Genomic DNA, 21,450 nt, shown 5'->3' on the forward strand with positions numbered 1-21,450 from the left:
TGGGGTTACTGCTTCCCATATGCAGTACTTTACATTTGTCAATGTTAAACTTCAGTTGACACCAGTCAGCCCATCTGCTCAACATTTCTAGCAGCAGTGCACTATCATTAGTGTCATAAACAACCCTGCCGAACTTAGTATTGTCTGCAAACTTGGACATTAAGCCTGATATAATATCACCAATATCATTAATAAACACAGAAAACAACAATGGACCTAACACTGAACCTTGGGGGACTCCACTAATAACTTTAGTCCACGAAGAGCAGTGTCCATTGATTACCATCTCTGTCTTCTCCCACTCAACCATCCATTTATCCATAGCAGCAATTTTCCTCCAATGCCACACTGCTCCAATTTGTGCAGCAGTCTTCCATGTGCAACAGTATCAAGTCTTTCTAAGATCCAAATATATGATATCAAAATTATTTCCTGCATCCAGTTCCTTTGTGACCACATCATAGTATCCAATCAAACTGGTCAGACAAGACTTCTCCTTAACAAAACCATTCTGTGTCCGAGATATAACTGAAGTCTTGTCTAGATGATTTTGCAGTGCTTCTTTAACCAGTGCCTCCATTAATTTCTCTCAAACAGTGAACTAACAGGTCTGTAAATACTTGTGTCGCCCTTTGATCCTCCTTTGTGAATTGGGGTCACATTTGCACATCTCCAGTCCATGGTACCTCCCCTGAGTTCAAGGAAACTCTCATAATTATGGTGAAGGGTTTGCTTACTTCCTTTGCTGCCTCTAATATAACGGATAGATCCCATCTACCCCAGGTGTCTTACTTATGTTTATCTTCAAACATTTCTCCTACACTTTGCTCTCAGTTATTACAGAATCATCTAGCTCACTGCCAGAGTTTAATTCACCTCTGGTATTCCCCTCCCTGAATAACTCCTCATGTGTGAATGTAGAGGCAAAATTCTCATTTAGTTTGTTAGCTATCTGAGCAGGATCATCAACAGTTGAAACTTCGATATCAAGTGGACCAATCTGACTCAACCCCTTCCTTCTAGAGTTTACATAAGTAAAGAACTCTTTGCTGTTTTTCTTTCCATCCTTTGCCAAAGATTTCTTGTAATCTGCCTTTGCCTCCCTAACCCCCTTTGTGACTTAGTTACAGACCAGCTTTTATCTATCATAGGCTTCATGTCATCTGTTAATTTATATGTATCCCATGAATTTTTCTCTGCCACATGTCTCATTAGTTCATCTGACATCCATTTAGGCCTAAATCTTAAACATTTCTTAGTTGGTATGAAAATCCTAGTAGCTTCCAAGATTAATACTTTGAATGCTTCCCATTTTGAATTTGCTGTTGGTAACATGATCAGTTGGTCCCACCGTATAGAATTTAAATACTGTCTCAGACCACCGTAGTCACCTTTACCAAAGCAAAAACCTTTCCCTTTACCCCGTCAATGTTAAAAATTGACAGGGGTAAAGTTACCTCTTTGAATAAATCCCATTTCAGCACACTGTGATCACTGCACCTAGTCCTTTATCTGCAGATTCTTAATGCATGAACAATCAGTACTGATAATCCGATCAAGAGCATTACTCCCTCTAGTTGCCTCCCGACCATGCTGCTGTAGAAAACACTCATCCAATAAATTCATAAAAGCCTTGCTGGTGTGCGAGTGATCACAAATTCCAGTCAATATTCTGGGAAATTAATATCCCCCATTATAAGACACTGATTTACTGGCCCACTATTTCTATGTACAATTGTTTATTATACTCATCAGAGTCATTAGGCCTAAAACACACTCCTACTCTCAACTGTGCTTTCCTAGTGATTATGTCACACCAAACTGACTCTACACTGCCTTCTCCAGCCATGTCGACTGGCTGTACTTCCTTGGATTTTATGTGTTTCTTAACTAATAGCATAACCCCTCCTCCCTTCCTATCCTGTCTATTCTTCCTGTACTCCCCAAATTCCATTTCTGCATTCCTTATCTCTGTGACACCACATCTCTGATATCGCAACAATATCTGCCTTTGATGTTTTGATTTCTGTTTCTGTTTATACTCCGGGATGACCACACGGTCAGAGGAGTTCACAGGGTAGAGAGAATTCAAGAAACAGCACCGTATTCATCAGTCACAGGCTTGAACCCTAGTCACTCGAGGCACGTGTACTTACACACCCAAGCGCATGACCACTCGGCTATAGCGGCACCTGTTCCTATTCTTAGCTACCCTAACACAATAAATACATAGACTGTGTTAGGGTAGCTAAGAATAGGATTTGTTTGTTTGTTATTTAGGAGCATTAGCAACTAAGGCCATATTGCTCCGGGATATGCGGTGGTCATTCCGTACCTTTCTGCATTCTCCGTATTTGGTGGTGACGGGCTGAAACCCCGATCTAATCAAGAAGCGTGTGCTATGCACTGCTGCTGCTCCTTCCCACCTGGCTACGGAGGCGCCCCCTAACTAAGAATAGGACCAGGTGCCTCTACCCTAACCCATAGACTGTTAGGTTAGGGGCACCTGTTCCTATTCTTAACTACCCTAAAACAGTCTATGTATTTACTTGTTTCGCAATGACACTCAGCAGTCTCTGGAATCCCCTGCACCTTGTTTTCCAGGTTTCTGCTCATTCCAATAGAAGCAGTGCAAGAATCACTTTCACCTCTGCCAGTGGCTACTGTTAATCTATTAGTCTGTGTATCTCCCCACAGACTAATAGATTAACAGTAGCCACTGGCAGAGATGAAAGTGATTCTTGCACTGTTCCTTTCCATAAGATATTCCAAGGCTTTGTGTCATTGAACTCTATCCTAGCCAGAAACCACAGAGAAAGGCCAATGCACTATTGGATTATTGCAGTTCAGTGACACAGCATACCAGATGTTATAAAGAAACCATTGCAAACATCAAAGAACTTTTCAGATCAGTGACTGTGATTCTGAGATATTTTTGTAATCACAAGGATCAAGGTCTGGGGAGAGGAATCATATGTGTTGGAAATTATGACTAGCATTTACCTTTAACTTTGCATATTTTGAGACCATGTGCTCAAACTTCCTTCAAGGAGGATGATCTAATTATGAAATCTGACACGAATCTACAGCAAACAGTAACATGTAGGCAACAGAGAGAAATTTTGTCAACATAGCACAAAGAGGTGGCATTTTTCCACATCTGAAAATTATGGGTATTCACCCTGCAGCTTAATCACAAACAGGCATCATGTCATCCAACTCTATCCTGATCAGAGACCACAGAGAAAAGTCAATGCATCATTAGAGATTATTGAAATTCATCGATATCGCACACAGATCTTGTAAGAAAACTTGTAAAAGGGAACAACAAATTTTTCAAACTACTGCTTGTGGAATGTCTATTTTTAGCGACAGTCACTACAAATAGATATTCTTGGCACCAGCTAATAAGTATGGGTTTGTGCAGCAGCACCAACTGCCACAACAATAGTGATTTCGTTACCAGCTTTTGAAATGTATGGGGAGAGGATACTCTCTGCTGGGAACTAGAGAGACCGTTCCTGTTTCTTTAAATTTCCTTGTCTACATTGAATTTTGCTTATTACTATAGCTGAATCTGCCTTTATCATATAAAATGCATATTTCTAGTCCTATCATGAGGTTTATTTGATATATTAACTACAAGCAGTGCCAGGGGGTGCCTCAGTGTCACTTTATGAGAATTTTTTCTTTCAAGTGCCTTTCATCACTTCCATATGGTTTACACAATGTATTCCAAATTTCGCCTCTCGCTAATCCTCTGATTTAAACCTGCAAGGTTTAAATCATGGGGAAAAATGAAATATGCATAATTAGTCGACCCTGTAGTGACTACTCATTACAAAGTGCCCAACATGGAGAGAGAGAGAATGCTTGAATGTGTTTGTGTTTCAGAGCTACTTTGAATCCCCTTTTCAAGACTGAAAGAGGTGTCACAGCTTCACTGTTGAAGACTTACACTGACTTTATCAGGTCACAATGGAATTTCCAAAACATATGAATACACAAATAACTATGCTTAAATTGTTTAGATTGAAGAGTTTTCTTGCACGATTCCATACAATTTCATTAAAATAAATATTAAGCATTCATGTCAGTTTGTGTATAATTTTTACAATCTTCAGAAGTATTCCTCTTAATTAATCCTCATCATTCCTCTTAATTTCTCTTAGTTGGCAAAGTCAAGGCAATAGGTCACTTCAGATATTTGGGATTTATTATTCATAAATCCGGAATGTATGAGAAAGATGTAGATGAGCCTATTACCCAGACCCACGCTGTTATTAAACAACCGAATGGTGTGTAATTGAGCCAAGACATTTGACAAGGAAGGCAAAAAGATGATACTCCAAATGATAGTAGAGAATGTTTTGATGTATGGTGAGGAAGGACAGGCAATGAGTGCAAGGCAGAAGAGGCATACAGCTGTGATGATGGATGGTTTGGTTTACAATGGAGTTTGTGTGCCTTACCTTCAGAGTTCGGAATGAGACCATCAACGAGAAAATGTGGTGGCTCACTTGGAATGCCAATCATTGTAATGGTATGGGCAGGTACCATTGCACCACGGCCGTCCCCTCTTTCTGGGGTGCCTCCATAGCCAGATGGGCAGGAGCAGCAGTGCATAGCACACGCTTCTTGATTAGACCGGGGTTCGAGCCCATGACCACCAAATTTTTTTTTTTTTTTTTTTTTATGAGAACCCCAAACACGAGAGGTATTAGAACCTATAGTACTTAGTACCGTGCTTGGGTTGGAGGTTGAGAAGACGAAAGAAGATATTTGTTGATATTGGACTTGAACTTCTGTAGATTGTAATTTTCAGGAAATACGTATGAAGGAAGGTTGTTCCAGAAAACGGCAGTTGAATGAATAAATGAGGAAGATGAAAAGTTGGTTCTGTGGGTTTGAAGTTGGACAGTAAATGGATGTTGGTTGGTGGCGGCACGTGTTCGGACTGTTTTGAAAGAGAGAGCGGGAATTATAGAAGCCAATTCAGAAGAACAGTGCCTATGGAAGTATCTGTAGAAGAGGCATGCAGCAGAAACAGTGCGTCTATGAGAAAGCGAGTGGAGAGACTCTGTTAGAGATGAATCATTAATTAACATAACTGCCCTCTTCTGAATGGAATCAAGAAGCCTGAGAGAGGTTTTGGGGGCACCACCCCAGATGTGGGAACAATATTCCATGGCAGGGCGGATTTGCGATTTATACAAAGTGAGCAGCTGTTTGGAAGAAAAGTAACGCCTAGAGCGAAAGAGAAAACCAAGTTTTTTAGATGCAGAAGAAGCAATATTTGTAATGTGCTTGTGCCAAGAGAGATTAGAAGTCAGGGTAATCCCCAAAAGAGATATATCGTTTTGCCTAGAAATCGGAGTGTCACTAAAGATAAGCATAGGAGCAGAAGAATCCTTTTTGCGAGATATAAGACAAGATTAAGTTTTAGAAGGGTTGAAATCAACTAAATTATCTTTGCCCCACTGGAGAATTACCTGAAGATCGGCATTTAAGGAATTGGCAGCAGATTTTCGAGAACTTGAAGCTGATTGAGCTGGACAAGGTTTCTCAAAATGGAAAGTTGAATGCAATGTGCTATCATCGGCAAAACTATGGATAGGATTTCCAGTCAATGGAAGAAGGTCATTGATATTCAAGAGGAAACGAGTGGGGGAAAGAACTGAATCTTGGGGGACACCGGCATTAGTGGAGAAGCTAGAAGATAGAGAGCCATCTACCATCACCCTCAGTGAGCGATCAGAGAGAAAACTGGATACCCAATTACTAAAAACAGTTGGCAAACCATAAGATGGAAGCTTGTTTAGAAGACCTTTATGCCAAACACGATCAAAAGCCTTTGAGATGTCAAGAGCAACTACTTGTGTTTCACCGAACCTTTCCATTGAATTAGTCCATAAATGGGTAACATAAGCCAGAATATCACCAGTGGATCGACACTGACAGAATCCATACTGGCGATAGTTGATCAGACGGAAGGTTTCTAGGTAGTTTAAGAGTTGGCGGTTAATTGATTTCTCCATTACTTTAGAAAGAGTAGAAGTAATTGCAATGGGACGATAATTGGATGGGAGGGATTTGTCACCCTTTTTAGGAACTGGCTGGATATGAGCAAATTTCCAAGCAGAAGGAAAAACACCTTTGGAATAAGAAAGTGAAAAAAGGCGGCAAAGAATAGGAGTAAGTTCAGGAGCACAGGTTTTGAGAACAAGTGGAGAAATATCATCAGGACCTGGAGCTTTCTTAGGATCAAGATTCATCAAAATCCTTCTGATATCCTTTTGACGGAAGACCACAGGAGGCACTGAATGGAGCATGTTAGGAATGGTGGGAGGTGTTTTACCAAGATCATTAATACATGAGCTCGAAGAAAAATGGGATGCTAGCAGGTCAGCTTTATCCTTGGCTGAAGTGACAACAGAACCATCTAGTTTGGACAGAGGTGGGAGCAGAGATGGGCAAAAGTTGCGGCCAATAGCTTTGGCAAGAGACCAGAATGCTCGGCTACCATTAGGGCAAGAAGCAAGTTTTCTACTCTTAGCCTGTTCAAACTCTAGTTTGGACTGATTAATAACTGCTTTACAATTGTTGTGAGCTCTGGTGTAGGCAGAAAATGAAACTGAAGAATTAGAAACAAGCCAATTACGATATGCAACATTCTTCTCTTGGAGAGCCTTAGCACATTTATTGGAAAACCAAGGTTTAGATAAAGGACGAGATTTTAAAGTGGAGTGTGGGATAAAGGATTCCATTCCTGCAAGAATAATTTCACTGACACGATCTGAGCAAACGTTGACATTAGAAGTTTTGAAACAGTAATCCGACCAAGGAAAAGAAGAAAAGAAGTCTCGCAGGTCATCCCATTTTGCATTCTTGTAATGCCAAACAATACGAGGTTGGGAATAGCCATGAGATAAAGGTTCCATTGGAGAAGAGACAATCACCAAGTTGTGGTCTGAAGTGCCTAAAGGACCTCTCACTTCAACCTTGTACTTAGAAGGGTTGTTTGTGAGAAAAAGATCAAGCGTATTGGCTGTATGATTAGGATTGTCCGGTATTCTTGTAGGTAAATGAACAATCTGTGCAAGATCATTAGTAATTGCAAAAGCCTCAGCATCTCGACCTGCTGGGTCGGTGTGACTAGAAAACGGAAGCCAGCTGGAGTTGTGAACGTTAAAATCACCACGAAAAATTACCTCACTGTTAGGAAAGTTGGACTGGAGAAAGTCAAGTTGCAAAGAGAGGAAGTCAAAGAGCTCCAAGTGATTAGTGGAGTTGGGAGAACGGTAGAGACAACAGATGAATTTTACACAATGAGGTAGAGAGATTTTAAGCCAGAGAAGATCAAAGAGAGGAGATTCCAAATTGCCAAGTCTCTGACAGGGAATATCAGAACGGACATATGCACAAGTACCACCTTTGAGGCGAAAGGAATCATGCAGCAAATAATTTGGACATCTGAGATGAGCAGTAGTTGAATCAACTGATAACTGAGATTCAGTCAGAAAAAGTACATGGGGTTTGGAAGACTGCAAGTGGAAATGGACATCGTTGAGATTGGAATTGAGACCACGTATATTTGTGAAATGAATTAGGAAGTCCTTGGGAGGTTTAGGTCTTTTCGCAGATAAGCTTGCTCTATTATTTTGACAATTCATGGTGTATTCAATAGTAAGAAAACGTGGGTGGGACATGCTGTATGAAGTAATGAAATTTTTGGATATGGCGTACATGTGGTAAGAATATACCCAGATCCTTGACATAACGTGGCCTCGACAATGCTCCCCGCATACACACTACTCGGACTCCCTCCAGTCACTATCTGACAGAGTAGAGGTAGCAAGATTATACACTAGCTGATCCAGAAGCCTCCTAGAGAGTTACCAATAGGTTTGGTCCGGTGTACTATCTAGTGGCCGGCCTGCGAACACCGTTTTAGAGCTGTACCCTCGAAATGTAAGGAATATTGGATCTCGCCATGACATTCATCATAACCTCAAAAATCATCAATCATACTGCATGATGGAAGAGATAGGGAAGGGTTGGCCGAAATAAGGAGGATGTGGAAAGGTCAGGGAATGACCACTGCATATCCCTGGAGCAATATGGCATTAGTTGCTAATGCTCCTAAAAACCAAATAACAACAACAACCCTCTTCTGGAAAGATGGAAGAAGGGACAGCCTCAAATTATGTGGAGAGGAGGGGTTGTGCAGGTTATGTGAGCAAGAGGGTTGCACGACAGTTCTTGGAACCATTCACAATGGAGAAGGGGATTACATGGCAACTGCCAAGCAGTGGAGATGCCTTCAAAAGTAAAGTAAGTAGAATTATTCTCATAACATATTATCTGGTACAATCCATTCAGTAATTTTGCCACTGCTGAAGAAGTCCTGGTTTTGTTATTGTTATTTGGTTTTTAGGAGCATTAGCAACTAAGACCATATTGCTCCGGGAATATGCGGTGGTCATTCCCTGACCTTTCTGCATCCTCCGTATATGGTGGCTCATGGCTCGAACTCCGGTCTAATCAAGAAGCATGTGCTACGCACTGCTGCTCCTGCCCACCTGGCTACGGAGGTGCCCAAAAAGTCCTGGTTTTGAATTTCAACAGTGTAGTCTGTGATTGTTCTTTAATTTTGCAAGTTTTATTGCTGAACCATTGATTTAGCAAATGAAATTTGTAATTACAAGAGTAATGTCATCCTACAGATAGACTGGAATTCTGATGACCCTCACATATATGACATGGAATATTCCTTTGTTCTTGAAAAATTAGTTTGAATCACTCTAAAAATATGAAGTGTTCCAAACCAGTTTATCTGGTGTAAAATACACCCAGACTGTATTTTACACCAGACAAAGGTGCAAATAAGGTAAGAAAACAACAGTATTCATACAAATATTTTTAATCATAGCTCAACAATAACTAAAATAATTCAAACTCTTTTAATCTTTCACTTTAATAGGCTAACAAAAGTTTGAGTTTTTATAATCTATCACAAAACATAAATAACAATCAAAACACTTGATATAACTTCCTTTTTTGTTTTGATCACTTTGTTAAATTTTTTCTGGAATTTGCCAATTATTTTCTCAAGCATATCATTGTAAATGACGATTCATGCAGACAGCAAGAGTTGTCTGCATGAAACTTCATTTCCTGACAATTTTGTTTTAACCCATCAGTATTATTGCACAATCTTACAAATCCCATGTGCAAATATTGGATTTGTCCTGGTGGTTTATTGGTTGGGAGTTAGTAGTTGCTACCTATGTGCCTTCTTATTAGCATCTTTAAGCTTATATGTGTTTGTTTGGATTAATTTACATTGCTATTTTGACATTGTATAAACTGTGGGTGTCTTAGAGAGTACCTGATATCATTGATGTTACTCCAATTTGGCTGACCACATCCAGTTGATAGCATAATGGAACATTTTTCATCAAAACAAAGGTTATATATTGCAGTTCTATGTTTGCATTATTATATTAAAGTACATTTTGTGTCAATGTTATTATTCCATCTCCAGTTCTGGTTCTGTTGTGTCCATATTCGTTGTTCTTTGTAATTGGTTGCTCACATCCTGCTTGATTTTTTGCAAGATTGCAGGAGCTATCAGGTTCTTCATGATCATGATCCATCTGTGGTCTGCTATTCACTGTTCGGTGACCTGAACAGTCATTCCAACCATTTGGTTTTGTCCTGTACACTGTCATGTTTGTCTCTAGCTTTGTTGCTTTGTAGTATATGCTTGCATGATGAAAGTATTCATTTCGATGCTCTACTTCATGCATTGGCTTCTTCTTCTTCCTTCAGCTAGGTGGCCTTGTCCTTCACTTTTGTTAGCTATATGGGAGACAGTGCCACTTGCTCCACTACTGTTCGCGACATACCATCTCCGACTTTTAAAACAGACCCCTCTGCCTGAGGCCCAAACATTATTATTATTATTAATGAAATGAATATTATAACACAAATATTGAAATTTAGTAACTAATACTGACTGTATTGTAGTTATTTATCACAAGTGAAAGTAAGTTATTATTTATTAGTATATTAGTGCTATTATTGTGTAAAAAATAATAAAATGTTTCTACTGTAAGCAACAGAAGCAGAGATCCCAAGATTTTCTAAAGTGGGAGGGGGAAGCTAAAGTGGCCTGAGGATTCATTAAGCTTTAATCTTCATATGGCAGTAAAAAAAGCCACATTATTTTGATAATGAGAGGGGGCTTTAGCCCCTAGCTGTGACTGTCACTGGTTAAGTACTGTATCATCAATTTTTGTCAGAGTTGTGCACTAAATGTCATAAGAGCCTTGAAAAAAAAATAGAGATAAACAGTGTTATGTTATTATTTCATGTTTACAATATTTATTAGATATAGAGAGTTTAGTGTTAAACAACGTTAACTACAAAATTGCATTTGCTTTTTGTGATAACTGTAGTTTTACTTTATAAAAATAACAATGCATATCATGTCATAGAACTGTACCTCTCTAGTACTTTACAAGTTAGCTTAGGCTGTAAGCACATTTCCAGTAAAACAATAAAATGTCAAATGACTTTTTTTTTTGGTTAATAATTCTGTATTTAATGTTTTTTGACACTAAACCCTCAATATGCAAGCAGAATATGAATAATTTATTATTGTTTTTTTTCATTTGAAAAATGTTAAATTCAAAATGTCTTCTTAAATATTGTACAAATTAATTGTTCTGGAATAATGCCAAAGTTTCATGCAATACATGTCTTTACACAATTTTAAATTTAGCATTACTTGATAGTTTCATGTTTCTATTTTATGGTACTACCAGCTAATTTTTAAAATTTTAAGTAGATTTAACTTTTTTATTGCTGCTTGCTTTTCATTAAAACTAATGAGAATTTCTACTGGATAAAAAACACAAATAAAAAATTTGAATTATTAAGAAATAAAAAAATAAACAATAAATATTGCAATATATTGGTAAAGGATCAAGCATTAGTGTTTAAGAGCAATTTAAAACACCCAATTACTTTTTTTTTAAATATAAAGGTAAAATTTGGGGTCTACCAGAGTACCCAATCTCATTCATGTTATGAAAATGGGAATTACTGCTGCCAGGTTAAGTTGTATAAGTCTTACTCTTGAATAAGCTCCAAACAGAGTATCAAGTGGATTCAGACCTGCTAAGTACAGAGACCACTATCCAACATTCATGAAATCTGTAAGAAATTGGTGGTGACAAAAAAAAAAAAAAAGTAGTATGCCTTCAAGAATTTGTTCAAATGTCATTTCTTTGTTAACATTCACCCTTGTTACCAAAGAAAAACAGTGATGTTTTGCCATTCTGCACAATGGCAGTCAGTTTCTCTGGCCGATAGAATTTATAGCTGAGAACACTTGGCAAGTGTATTTGTCAATTGGGGGGGGGGATGAAACTGCTCAGTCTTGTGAATCATAAACTAGTGTTTTTGCTGTTTTGATTTGAATGCTTTTTTTACTGCATCTGAGAATTAGTGCGTTTTTTTAATACTGCATGGGATTGAACCAAGGTGCTTTATTCACAATATTCTTAACTGATACTCATGTTCTTTGCAATCTTTCTTAGTGTCTGATAAGGATTCTTGATTGTATGGCACAATGGAGGAGTGCTTGCAGTTTCTCAAGCAACCTACTTTTGGATAATCTAAAGATGTATCAAGTGCCTGAAGTCACTCCCAATTCAAGCCTTTACATTTCAAACATTTCAAAACAACACCTCACATTTCAAAACCTCACATTTCAAAACACCTCATTTTAGAATGCACAATTGAATGATACCTCCACTTCTGACACTTATAGCTTTCAAACACTTTGAAAACTAGAAGTAAGATAAACACTGATTGGTTTTCTGATCACGCCAAAATCATAAGAAATAAATCTCTTCTATTTTCTTTATATCAGAGTTCATCTGACGGCAGATAGAAAGTTTTTAACACCTGTGGAAGGTATACCACACTTTAGGATATAAATCATATCCTAAGCACACCAGAGACAACATAAGGGTGTGTTTATAGCCACGTCAATAGACTTTTCACAATGTAGTACATTTTCACATATATGAAATTTCTGATTCTTAATAAATCTAAGCATCAGTTTTCATGGAGCATTATAAAAACCTAAAGATTTAGATAATATTAAAGACATATTATTCCCAAGTTTTTAAAATGTTTTAGCCAAAAAAAAAAATAAAAAAAACCCTGATAAATCCAAAAGATACAGTTTATTAAATCTGTGCCTACTTTGGCTTGTTTTATTCTAGATCTCAGTTTCTGTCTATATGCTTCACTGACTGTATGTTCTGACAACGGAGTCATTACACGGCTTCCTTGGGTGCTCGCTAAAAACAAAAATAACCAGTTGAAGAAATTAAAAAAAAATATATATATATATATAGTAATAAATAAATAAATAAAATAATGATAATAAAATGAAAAAATTTCAACTACAGTCTGAAAAGGAAATTATATGGCAATTCTTATGAAATATATTACACGGAAACATGGAATGTATTATATTTCATAATACATTCCATGTAACATTGCATGGAATGACTCGTAACCTGCACACAAGTTACAAGAGGAGTACAGTAGTTTAGCTACTGTAATAATGGTATTTCTAATTAATATACCTGTCCATATGGTATTTAGGGTGGATGCTATTACTCTGTAGTACTTAGGGTATCCCTAAACCCTACCCTCATGAGTGTAGGGCTCCTAGATACATGTTATGTAATCTGTTTTTCTTCCATTATGAATTTTAATCGGTGAGCAACTGGGCAAGCTTTGTGGGTATTTGGCTGTAGGAACTTCAAAGTTTGGTGATTATGGGAATTATGATAATTGTCCATAATCAAGCTTCTATTTGTGCTATTTCACTGTCTTCACCTAACTCGGGTATTTGGGATCCCTTACTGAGTGGTTGAAGGAAAGTCCTGCACTCTTGCAATTGACACATTTAGGGTCGTTTTTTTTTTTTTTTTTTTTTTTTGCATGTATTGTATGAACATACACAGTGGCCATTTGTATTTTCCTTCTGCATGCTTGTGTGGAATGTGTCTGAAGTGCATGCATCAGTAGCACTTGGGTATGGGAAGTGCTCCCTATACTGTTAACTACCCCATTCCATATAGATTCTTTGCTGTTTAGATAATATCTGCCAGACCCTGGATAATAACTCGGATATCCAGTTACAGGGCAGGTCTGCACTTTGTGTTGTATTTCTTGTTCCAGTTAGCTATACAGAGAAAAAGAATGGGCCAGAAAATCAGAATGTCTCATAATGAGGAATGTTAACTATCAAGATATATCAAGTTAAATTTAATTGAAGACAACTACTGTCAAGGGTAAAGGGAAAGGCTTTTGCTTTCATAAAGGTTACTACAGTGGTCTCAGAGAGTTTTTGAATTCTGTACAATGGAACCAACTGATGATGTTACCAACAGCAAATTCTAAATAGGAAGTACTCAGGGAAGTAATCAAAGATGCTACTGGGTTTTTCATACCAACAAAGAAATGCTGTTCAAGGCCTAGACCTAAATGGATGTCAGATGAACTATTCAGACATTTGGCAGAGAAGAAAAGTGCATACGATGCATATAAATTATCAGTTGATACAGAAGCCTATGGTAGATATAAATTAGTCAATAATCAAGTCACAAAGGAGGCTAGACAAGTTAAGGCAGATGAGAAGTTTCTGGCAAAGAAAAACTGCAAAGACTTTTATGCTTTTATTAAAAGTAGAAGGAAGGGGTTGAATCACATTCGGTCACTTGATGTCAACTGGTTAACTGTTGATGATGCTGCTCAGATTGCAGACAAATTGAACAGGTATTTTGCATCTATATTCACACAAGGAATTCTTTAGGGAAGGGATGCCATAAGTTTATCAAACTTTAATGAGGAGCTAAATGACTTTGTGATAACTGAGAGGAAAGTGTACGAGAACTTGTTGAATATGGGCATAAAAAAGGCACCTGATGTGGATGGAATTAATCCAATTATATTAAAGGAGGTAGCAAAGGACCTTTGGTAACCAAACCCTTAGCCATAATTATGGGAGCATCCCTGCATTAAGGAGAGGTGTCGATGGACTGCAGATGTGCGAACAATTGATATAGGGGCAAGAGGAGATGTGAGTAGTTACACACCTGTTAGGTTAATGTCTGTTCCAGGGAAAATAATGGAATCAATGATTAAAGAAGTAATGCAGGACCATCTGGACAGGCATAAAATTATACTGCAATCACAGCATCGATTTGTTAAGGGGAAATCTTGTTTAACTAATCTGATAGGTTATAGGATGCAGTGACAAAGGAAATGGATGCCAAAAATAATTTTGACCTCATATACTTGAATTTCATGGAGACTTTTGATACTGTTGCACATAAAAGACTGCTGGAAAAACTGGAGCATTGTAGCATTAAGGGCAAGTTACTGCTTTGGATAAAGGGATGGCTAAGTGAAAGAAGTCAGAGTTATCAATGGGCACTGCTCTTTGTGGACTAATGTTATTAGTGGAGTTCCCCAGGATTCAGTGCTGGGTTTGTTGTTGTTTGTTTGTTATTTGGTTTTTAGGAGCATTAACAACTAAGGCCACATTGCTCCTGGGATATGAGGTGGTCATTCGCTGACCTTTCCGCATCCTCCGTATTTGGCGGTCATGGGCTCGAACCTTGGCCTAATCAAGAAGCATGTGCTATGCACTGCTGCTCCTGCCCACCTGGCTGCAGAGGTGCCCAATGATATTGATGAAGTTATGTCAGGCTTAAGCTAAAGTTTTCAGATCATGCAAAGGTTGGCAAGTTTAAATGATCAAGCTCCTTTTTCTTATGCAGACTACTAGCATTAGCATTAGTAGAGGCAAATGATGCAAGAAAACAAGCTTTTTCAGCATCAGCCAAAAAAAAAAAAAAAACTCCACTCCCACGTCACCCCTCCGTTCGTTCGAAATACCTGTCCAGCTGAGCCTTAAATTTATTTAGGCTATCAATTTCCACAACAAGGGATGTGGAAGTCTGTTCCACCAACCAACTACCCGCAGGCTCAAGGCAAATTTCCGCACATCTATCCTACATCTGTCTTTCCTTAATTTGAATTTATGCCCTCTCAGGTGATTATTCTGCCTTTCTTTGTAAGAGCAACCCTTTGTTCCATTCACTAATCTTGTTGCCCTTCTCTGTATTCGTTCCAGCAGCTCTACATCCATCTTGAAATGAGGCCTCCAGACCTGTATACACTACTCAAAGTGTGGCCTGACCATTGCCTTATACAAGGGAATAATCACCTCCTTATTCCTGCTAGAAAAATTCCTGTATATCATTGAGAAGACACCATGAGCTACTCTTGCAGCCCATCTGCACTGCTCAGAAAACTTCATATCTGCCTGCACCAATTACCCACAGGTCCTTTTCATTTTCTACCACTGTCAGTGTAGTACTACAGAGTTGATACATTGCTCTGGGGTTACTGTTTCCCATATGTAGTACTTTACATTTCTCAAATGTTAAACTTCATTTGCCACCTCTCAGCCCATCTGCTCAACCTTTCCATATCCTATTGCAGCAGCATACTGTCAGTAGCATCCTTAACAACCCTGCCAACCTTTATATCATCTGCAAACTTGGACATTAAGCTTGATATACCATCATCAATATCATTTATAAATACAGAAAACAACAATGGACCCAACACTGAACCCTGAGGGATTCCACTAATAACATTTGTCCACGATGAGCAGTGTCCATTGATCACCACTCTTCGTCTTCTCCCCCTCAACCATTCCTCTACCCATAGCAGCAATTTGCCTCCAATGCCACACTGCTCCAATTTGTGCAGCAGTTTTCCATGTGCAACAGTATCAAAAGCCTTTCTAAGATCCAAATATATAATATCAAAGTTATTCCCAGCATCCAGTTCTTTTGTGACTGCATCATAGTATCCAATAAAATTGGTCAGGCAAGACTTTCCCTTAACAAAACCATGCTGTGTCCGAGCTATAACTGAAGTCTTGTCTAAATGATTCTGCAGTGCTTCTTTAACCAGTGCCTCCATTAATTTTCCAAGAACAGAAGTTAAACTCACAGGTCTATAATTACTTGTGTCAGCCCTTTGATCTTCCTTTGTGAATTGAGGTCACATTTGCACATCTCCAGTCTATGGGTCCAAAGAAGCTCTCACAATTGTGGCTAAGGGTTTGCTTATTCCTTTGCTGCCTCCTTTAATATAACTGGATAGATTCCAACCACCCCAGGTGTCTTTTTTATGTTTATCCTCAACAATTTCTCCTCCTCTTTCCTTTCAGTTATTACAAAATCATTTAGCTCACTGCCAGAGTTCACTTCACCTCTGGCATTCAACTTCCTCAATAACTCCTCATGTGTGAATGTAGATGCAAAGTACTCGTTTAGTTTGTTAGCCACCTGAGCAGTAGCCACCTGAGCAGAATCATCAACAGTTGAACCATCAATATCCAGTGGACAATCTAATTCATCCCTTTCCTTCTAGAGTTTACATAGGTAAAGAACACTTCTCTGTTTTTCTTTGCATCCTTTGCCAAGGATTTCTCATAATCTGCCTTTGCCAACCTAATCTCCTTTGTGACTTGGTTACAGACCAGCTTATATCTATCATAGGCTTCCATGTCACCCATTAATTTATATGTATCCCATACATTTTCAGTCTCTGCCCTATGTCTCATTAGTTCATCTAACATCCATTTAGGCCTAAACCTTGAACAATATTTCTTAGTTGGTATGAAAAGCCTAGTAGCTTCCAAGATTAATTCTTTGAATGCTTCCCATTTTGAATTTGCTGTTGGTAACATCATCAGTTGGTCCCACTGTATAGAATTTAACAACTGTTAAATAGAATCTGTCTCAGTCCATCGCAGTCGCCTTTACAAAAGCAAAAACCCTTCCCTTTACCCCTGATGGTAGTTACCTCTTTGAGTATATCCCACTTCAGCACACTGTGATCATGCCACCTAGTGGTTCCTTTATCTGCAGATTCTTAATGCATGAAGAATTACTACTGATAATCAGATCAAGAGTATTACTCCCTCTAGTTGCCTCACGAACATGCTGATGTAGAAAACAATCATCCAATAAATCCACAAAAGTCTTGCTAGTGTGTGAGTGACCAACCCACAAATTCCAGTCAATATCTGGGAAATTAAAATCCCCCATTCTAAGAGTCTCTGAATTACTGGCCCACTCTATTTCTCTGTACAGTTTCTTATTATACTCATCAGAGTCATTAGGCCTATAGCACACTCCTACTCTCAATTTTGATCTCCCAATGATTATGTCACACCAAGCTGACTTGACACTACACTGTCCAGCGATGTCGACTGGCTTCACTTCCTTGGATTTTGTGTTTCTTAACTAATAGCATAACACATTAACTAATAGCATAACCCCTAACTAATAGCATACTCCCCAAATTACAGTTCTGCACTCCTTATATCTGTGTGACATCACGTCTCTGATATTCCAACAATATCTGCCTTTGATTTTTTGAGCAATACCTCAAATTCATGAAATTTATTTACCAAACTCCTAGCATTGGTGTATACGCAAGTGTACATGCACCTGTTCCTATTCTTAACTACCCTAACACAGCCTATGTGTTTACTTGTACCACAATGACTCCCAGCAGTCTCTGAAATACCCTGCATATTGTTTTCCAGGCTGCTGCTCATTCCAATAGAAGCAGCGCAAGAATCACTTTCACCTCTGCCAGTGGCTACTGTTAATCTATTAGTCCTTGTATCCCCCTAAGCTAGCAGTTTTCCGACCCACCTAACACTGCCTCGATAGCATCAGCAAATATTCTTGCACCCTTTCTATTTAAGTGTATCCCATCCCTTTAGAAGCAGTCTCTCCTGTTAACTATTTACATAAGAATGTATGTATTGAGCGTTTGAAAGGAGATATATGAAAACTGATTTCTGTTCTGCATGGTACATTTGCGATCATCTATAATTTGAGAATGATATAAAAAAAAAAGCTGCTAAAGATACACCATTGACACGCACTGCATTTCCTGATTTGACGTCAACATGATCCTTTTGTGTAATAAATGTAGAGGATCACTTAAGAACAACACCATTTCAGCAGAATCAAAGTTGAATGGATTTGTTGAATGGATCCTTGTGTGTAATAGATGTAGAGGATCACTTAAGAACAACACCATTTCAGCAGAATCTAAGTTGAATGGATTTGTCTACCCAGAAATTCAATCATATTTACTGAAGTTGGATTTAGTGACAAGAGACTCATTTCTCCTTGCTTACCATTCATGCAGATAAGGCACCTGAGACATGCATACAGACAATACGACATTCTGGGCCAAGTTATCAATGTGCCTGTTTCAGTCAACATGATGCTCCATCACTTTCCAAGGGAGATTGACGATGATTCTTGTATAAATGTGCATATAAAATGCAGGAAAATACACAAGTCCAGCTATTTGATTGGTTTAGTATGAAAGTGAGTGGTTAAAGCATGGCTTCAGTATTTGGTCAGCAAGCCTCTCTATCGATTGCATCAAATCTCAATAGATCAGTTATTCTTTGATGACAGTCACATGGAAATTAATTTCGTTTAATAAAAGATATTGAGAAAAGTTTCATTGCCCAACAGCAAACATTGTTGTGGAGTGACGATAAATATCTTAGAATCTCCTGGGGCAATTTAAGATATTTATCGTTGAAACAGTTTATATTTATGTGCCCAAATGGTATACAACTCTACTTGCGAAATAATTCCAAATATGGGTACAACTCCGCGTCCTCAGTGCTGCAGAGGAGAAAATGGAATCGGTCGCACAAAACATCTTTATGGGTTGCACGAATGCAGAGCAAGAAGCACATGCTCACCAGAAACTCTAAAATGTTAGTTATCAACCCTGGCAGATTACCCTATGAGTTCCCACTGGTCATCAGAAAGCCACATATCGTCACTACCAATGTGGACATTACTGATAGGCTCGCTAACACTGCTGTAGATAAATTCTTCAAGGTTGAATACAATGAAGAGCAACAGATATGATTGTGCCTTTAATTTACCACCTTGCCTAACACTGCAAGTTAGCTTGCAAGATACATGCAAGGAAACAATATCAATCCAGCAGCCATGCCACTTGGAAGACGAATGGAGAGTATATTGTTGAACGACAACCTCAATCTGTGCCGAACGAAATCACTTTTCTCTCACATTGGCTTGTGCAATGATGATACACAAGTTGCAATACAGCATGTTTCAATACAGCAGTTTACAAGTGTGAAAAGGGACATGAACGGCAGCTGGTTTATGTCGCTCTGTTGTGCATAATTAATATCAATGAACTTTACGTCTCGCTGACAAGCAACAAGAGATTCTACCATGGCCTGAGAAATGCAACATCGACCATCAATCTACAAAATGAGCTTTTCAGGCTCACGACTAATTGGCTACAAACAAGACAGGATAGCTAGCTCCAATTAGCATTAGCATTAGTAGAGGCATTTGATGCAAGAAAGCAAGCTTATGCAGCATCAGCCAAAAAAAAAAAAAAAACCCACTTCCACTTCACCCCTCTGTTCGTTCAAAATATCTGTCCAGCTGAGCCTTAAACTTATTTAGGCTATCAACCTCCACCACAAGGGATGGAAGTCTGTTTCACCAACCAACCACCCGCTGGCTAAAGGCAAATTTCCGCACGTCTATCCTCAATTTGAATTTATGCCCTCTCAGGTGATTTTTCTGAGCTAGAGGAAGAATCCCATCAGCATTGAGCATGCTTAAACCATTCAAGGCTTTATACACCTCTATCAGATCACCTCGCTGGTGCCTAGTCTCCAGACACTGTAATTTGCAAAACTTAAGCCTTTCTTCGTAAGAGCACCCCTTTGTTCCATTCACTAATCTTGTTGCCCTTCTCTGTACTCGTTCCAGCAGCTCTACATCCTTCTTGAAATGAGGCCTCCAGACCTGTATACAGTACTCTAGGTGTGGCCTGACCATCGCCTTGTACAATGGAATAATCAACTCCTTATCCCTGCTGGAAAAATTCCTGTATATCATTGACAATACTCCATGAGCTACTCTTGCAGCCCGTCTGCACTGCTCAGAGAACTTCATATCTGCCTGCACAACCACCCCCAAGTCCCTTTCATTCTCTACCACTGTCAGTGTAGTACCACAGAGTTGATACATTGCTCTGGGGTTGCTGTTTCCCATGTGTAGTACTTTACATTTGTCAATGTTAAACTTCATTTGCCACCTCTCAGCCCATCTGCTCAACCTTTCCAGATCCTGTTGCATCCGATGAATGTTGCATTGGATGAATTCCGATCACGGAATTCATCCGTGATCGGAAGAAACTCTCAGTTCTTGAACTCAACTGCCAAAGCTTACAGGTGCACCATGCCAACTTCACAAACTCTGTTACACAGCAATGCCAAATCTTGCTGCTATCTGAAAATTGGTTAGATAATAATGAGCGTCAGCATCCCAAACTCTAATTGCATGGTTCAATTCAAGCATGAAACCAAACAGACAGTTGGAGTCGCAATACATCACAAAAAAGATGGATGAATTATTATGCCATACTTAGATGTCATCTATTGACAAACAGCCGGTTCAGCAGTCATTGTTCAGCCCATTGGCGATATAGGTACAGTGGAGTGCTTGTTACCCAACGGCCAAGTGATACTTGCAACAGTTGTCTGTATTTCTCCTAACAGTGACATATAGGATATAATTTACTTCAATCATGTTGTTTTGCTGCCGCACTTAAGGTACAGTGATGTTAAAGAAAGATTTACATAAAATACCAATGATCATGAGTGGCAATTTCAACATTAACTCTGGATTGGAAGAAACTAAACCATTAATTACTTTCCTGCATGAAACATTTGATCTAACTCTAAATGCTGATCCCTCAATTTCAACTACAAGATCGGGTACCTTAATCGATACTGTTTTCAAGAGAAATTTAGATACGATGCAATTGCAAGTATACGTCTCTTACTTTAGTTTTCATAAATCCATTGTATCTTGTCCTCCAGCTGAAATTATGGAATGATCAATAAAATATTTACAATGCAAAAGCTCTTTTATTTTGTAATCAAAATACCTAAAAGAAACATGAAGGATGTTTCGCACAAAACTATCTACAACATGTACTCGGCACACATGCCCGTGGTTTCTTTGGCTAATGCTGCGTAAGCTTGCTTTCTTGAATCATTTGCTATTATTAATTTTTCTAGCTCCAATCTGGCTGAAACAATTTTGTCCAGGACAGAACCAGCTATCTGGAGAGTTCCTTCAGTGTCATTTTCAGTGGTTTGTTCATTTAGTTCTTGCGAACTCCCCTCAACCTGTGGAGGATTCCACTTGTGAGAACATTTTTATCGTCATTTTGCTG

At 38.7% G+C, this 21,450-nt stretch overlaps 1 protein-coding gene across 1 annotated transcript in view; it reads right to left on the bottom strand.

The window, feature by feature from the left end:
* Cc2d2a (Coiled-coil and C2 domain containing 2A) overlaps positions 1 to 21,450 on the bottom strand; it is a 422,612-nt gene that overhangs the window by 359,744 nt on the left and 41,418 nt on the right. Inside the window, exon 5 of the mRNA XM_090380928.1 lies at positions 12,283 to 12,380. Within this exon, the coding sequence (XP_090237054.1) occupies positions 12,283 to 12,380 (98 nt within the window). The remainder of the gene's footprint in view (positions 1 to 12,282; positions 12,381 to 21,450) is intronic.

This window comes from Mastigoproctus giganteus, chromosome 9, assembly GCF_048544385.1.
Source record: "Mastigoproctus giganteus isolate SK-2022 chromosome 9, ASM4854438v1, whole genome shotgun sequence".
Taxonomy (NCBI): Eukaryota; Metazoa; Arthropoda; class Arachnida; order Uropygi; family Thelyphonidae; genus Mastigoproctus; species Mastigoproctus giganteus.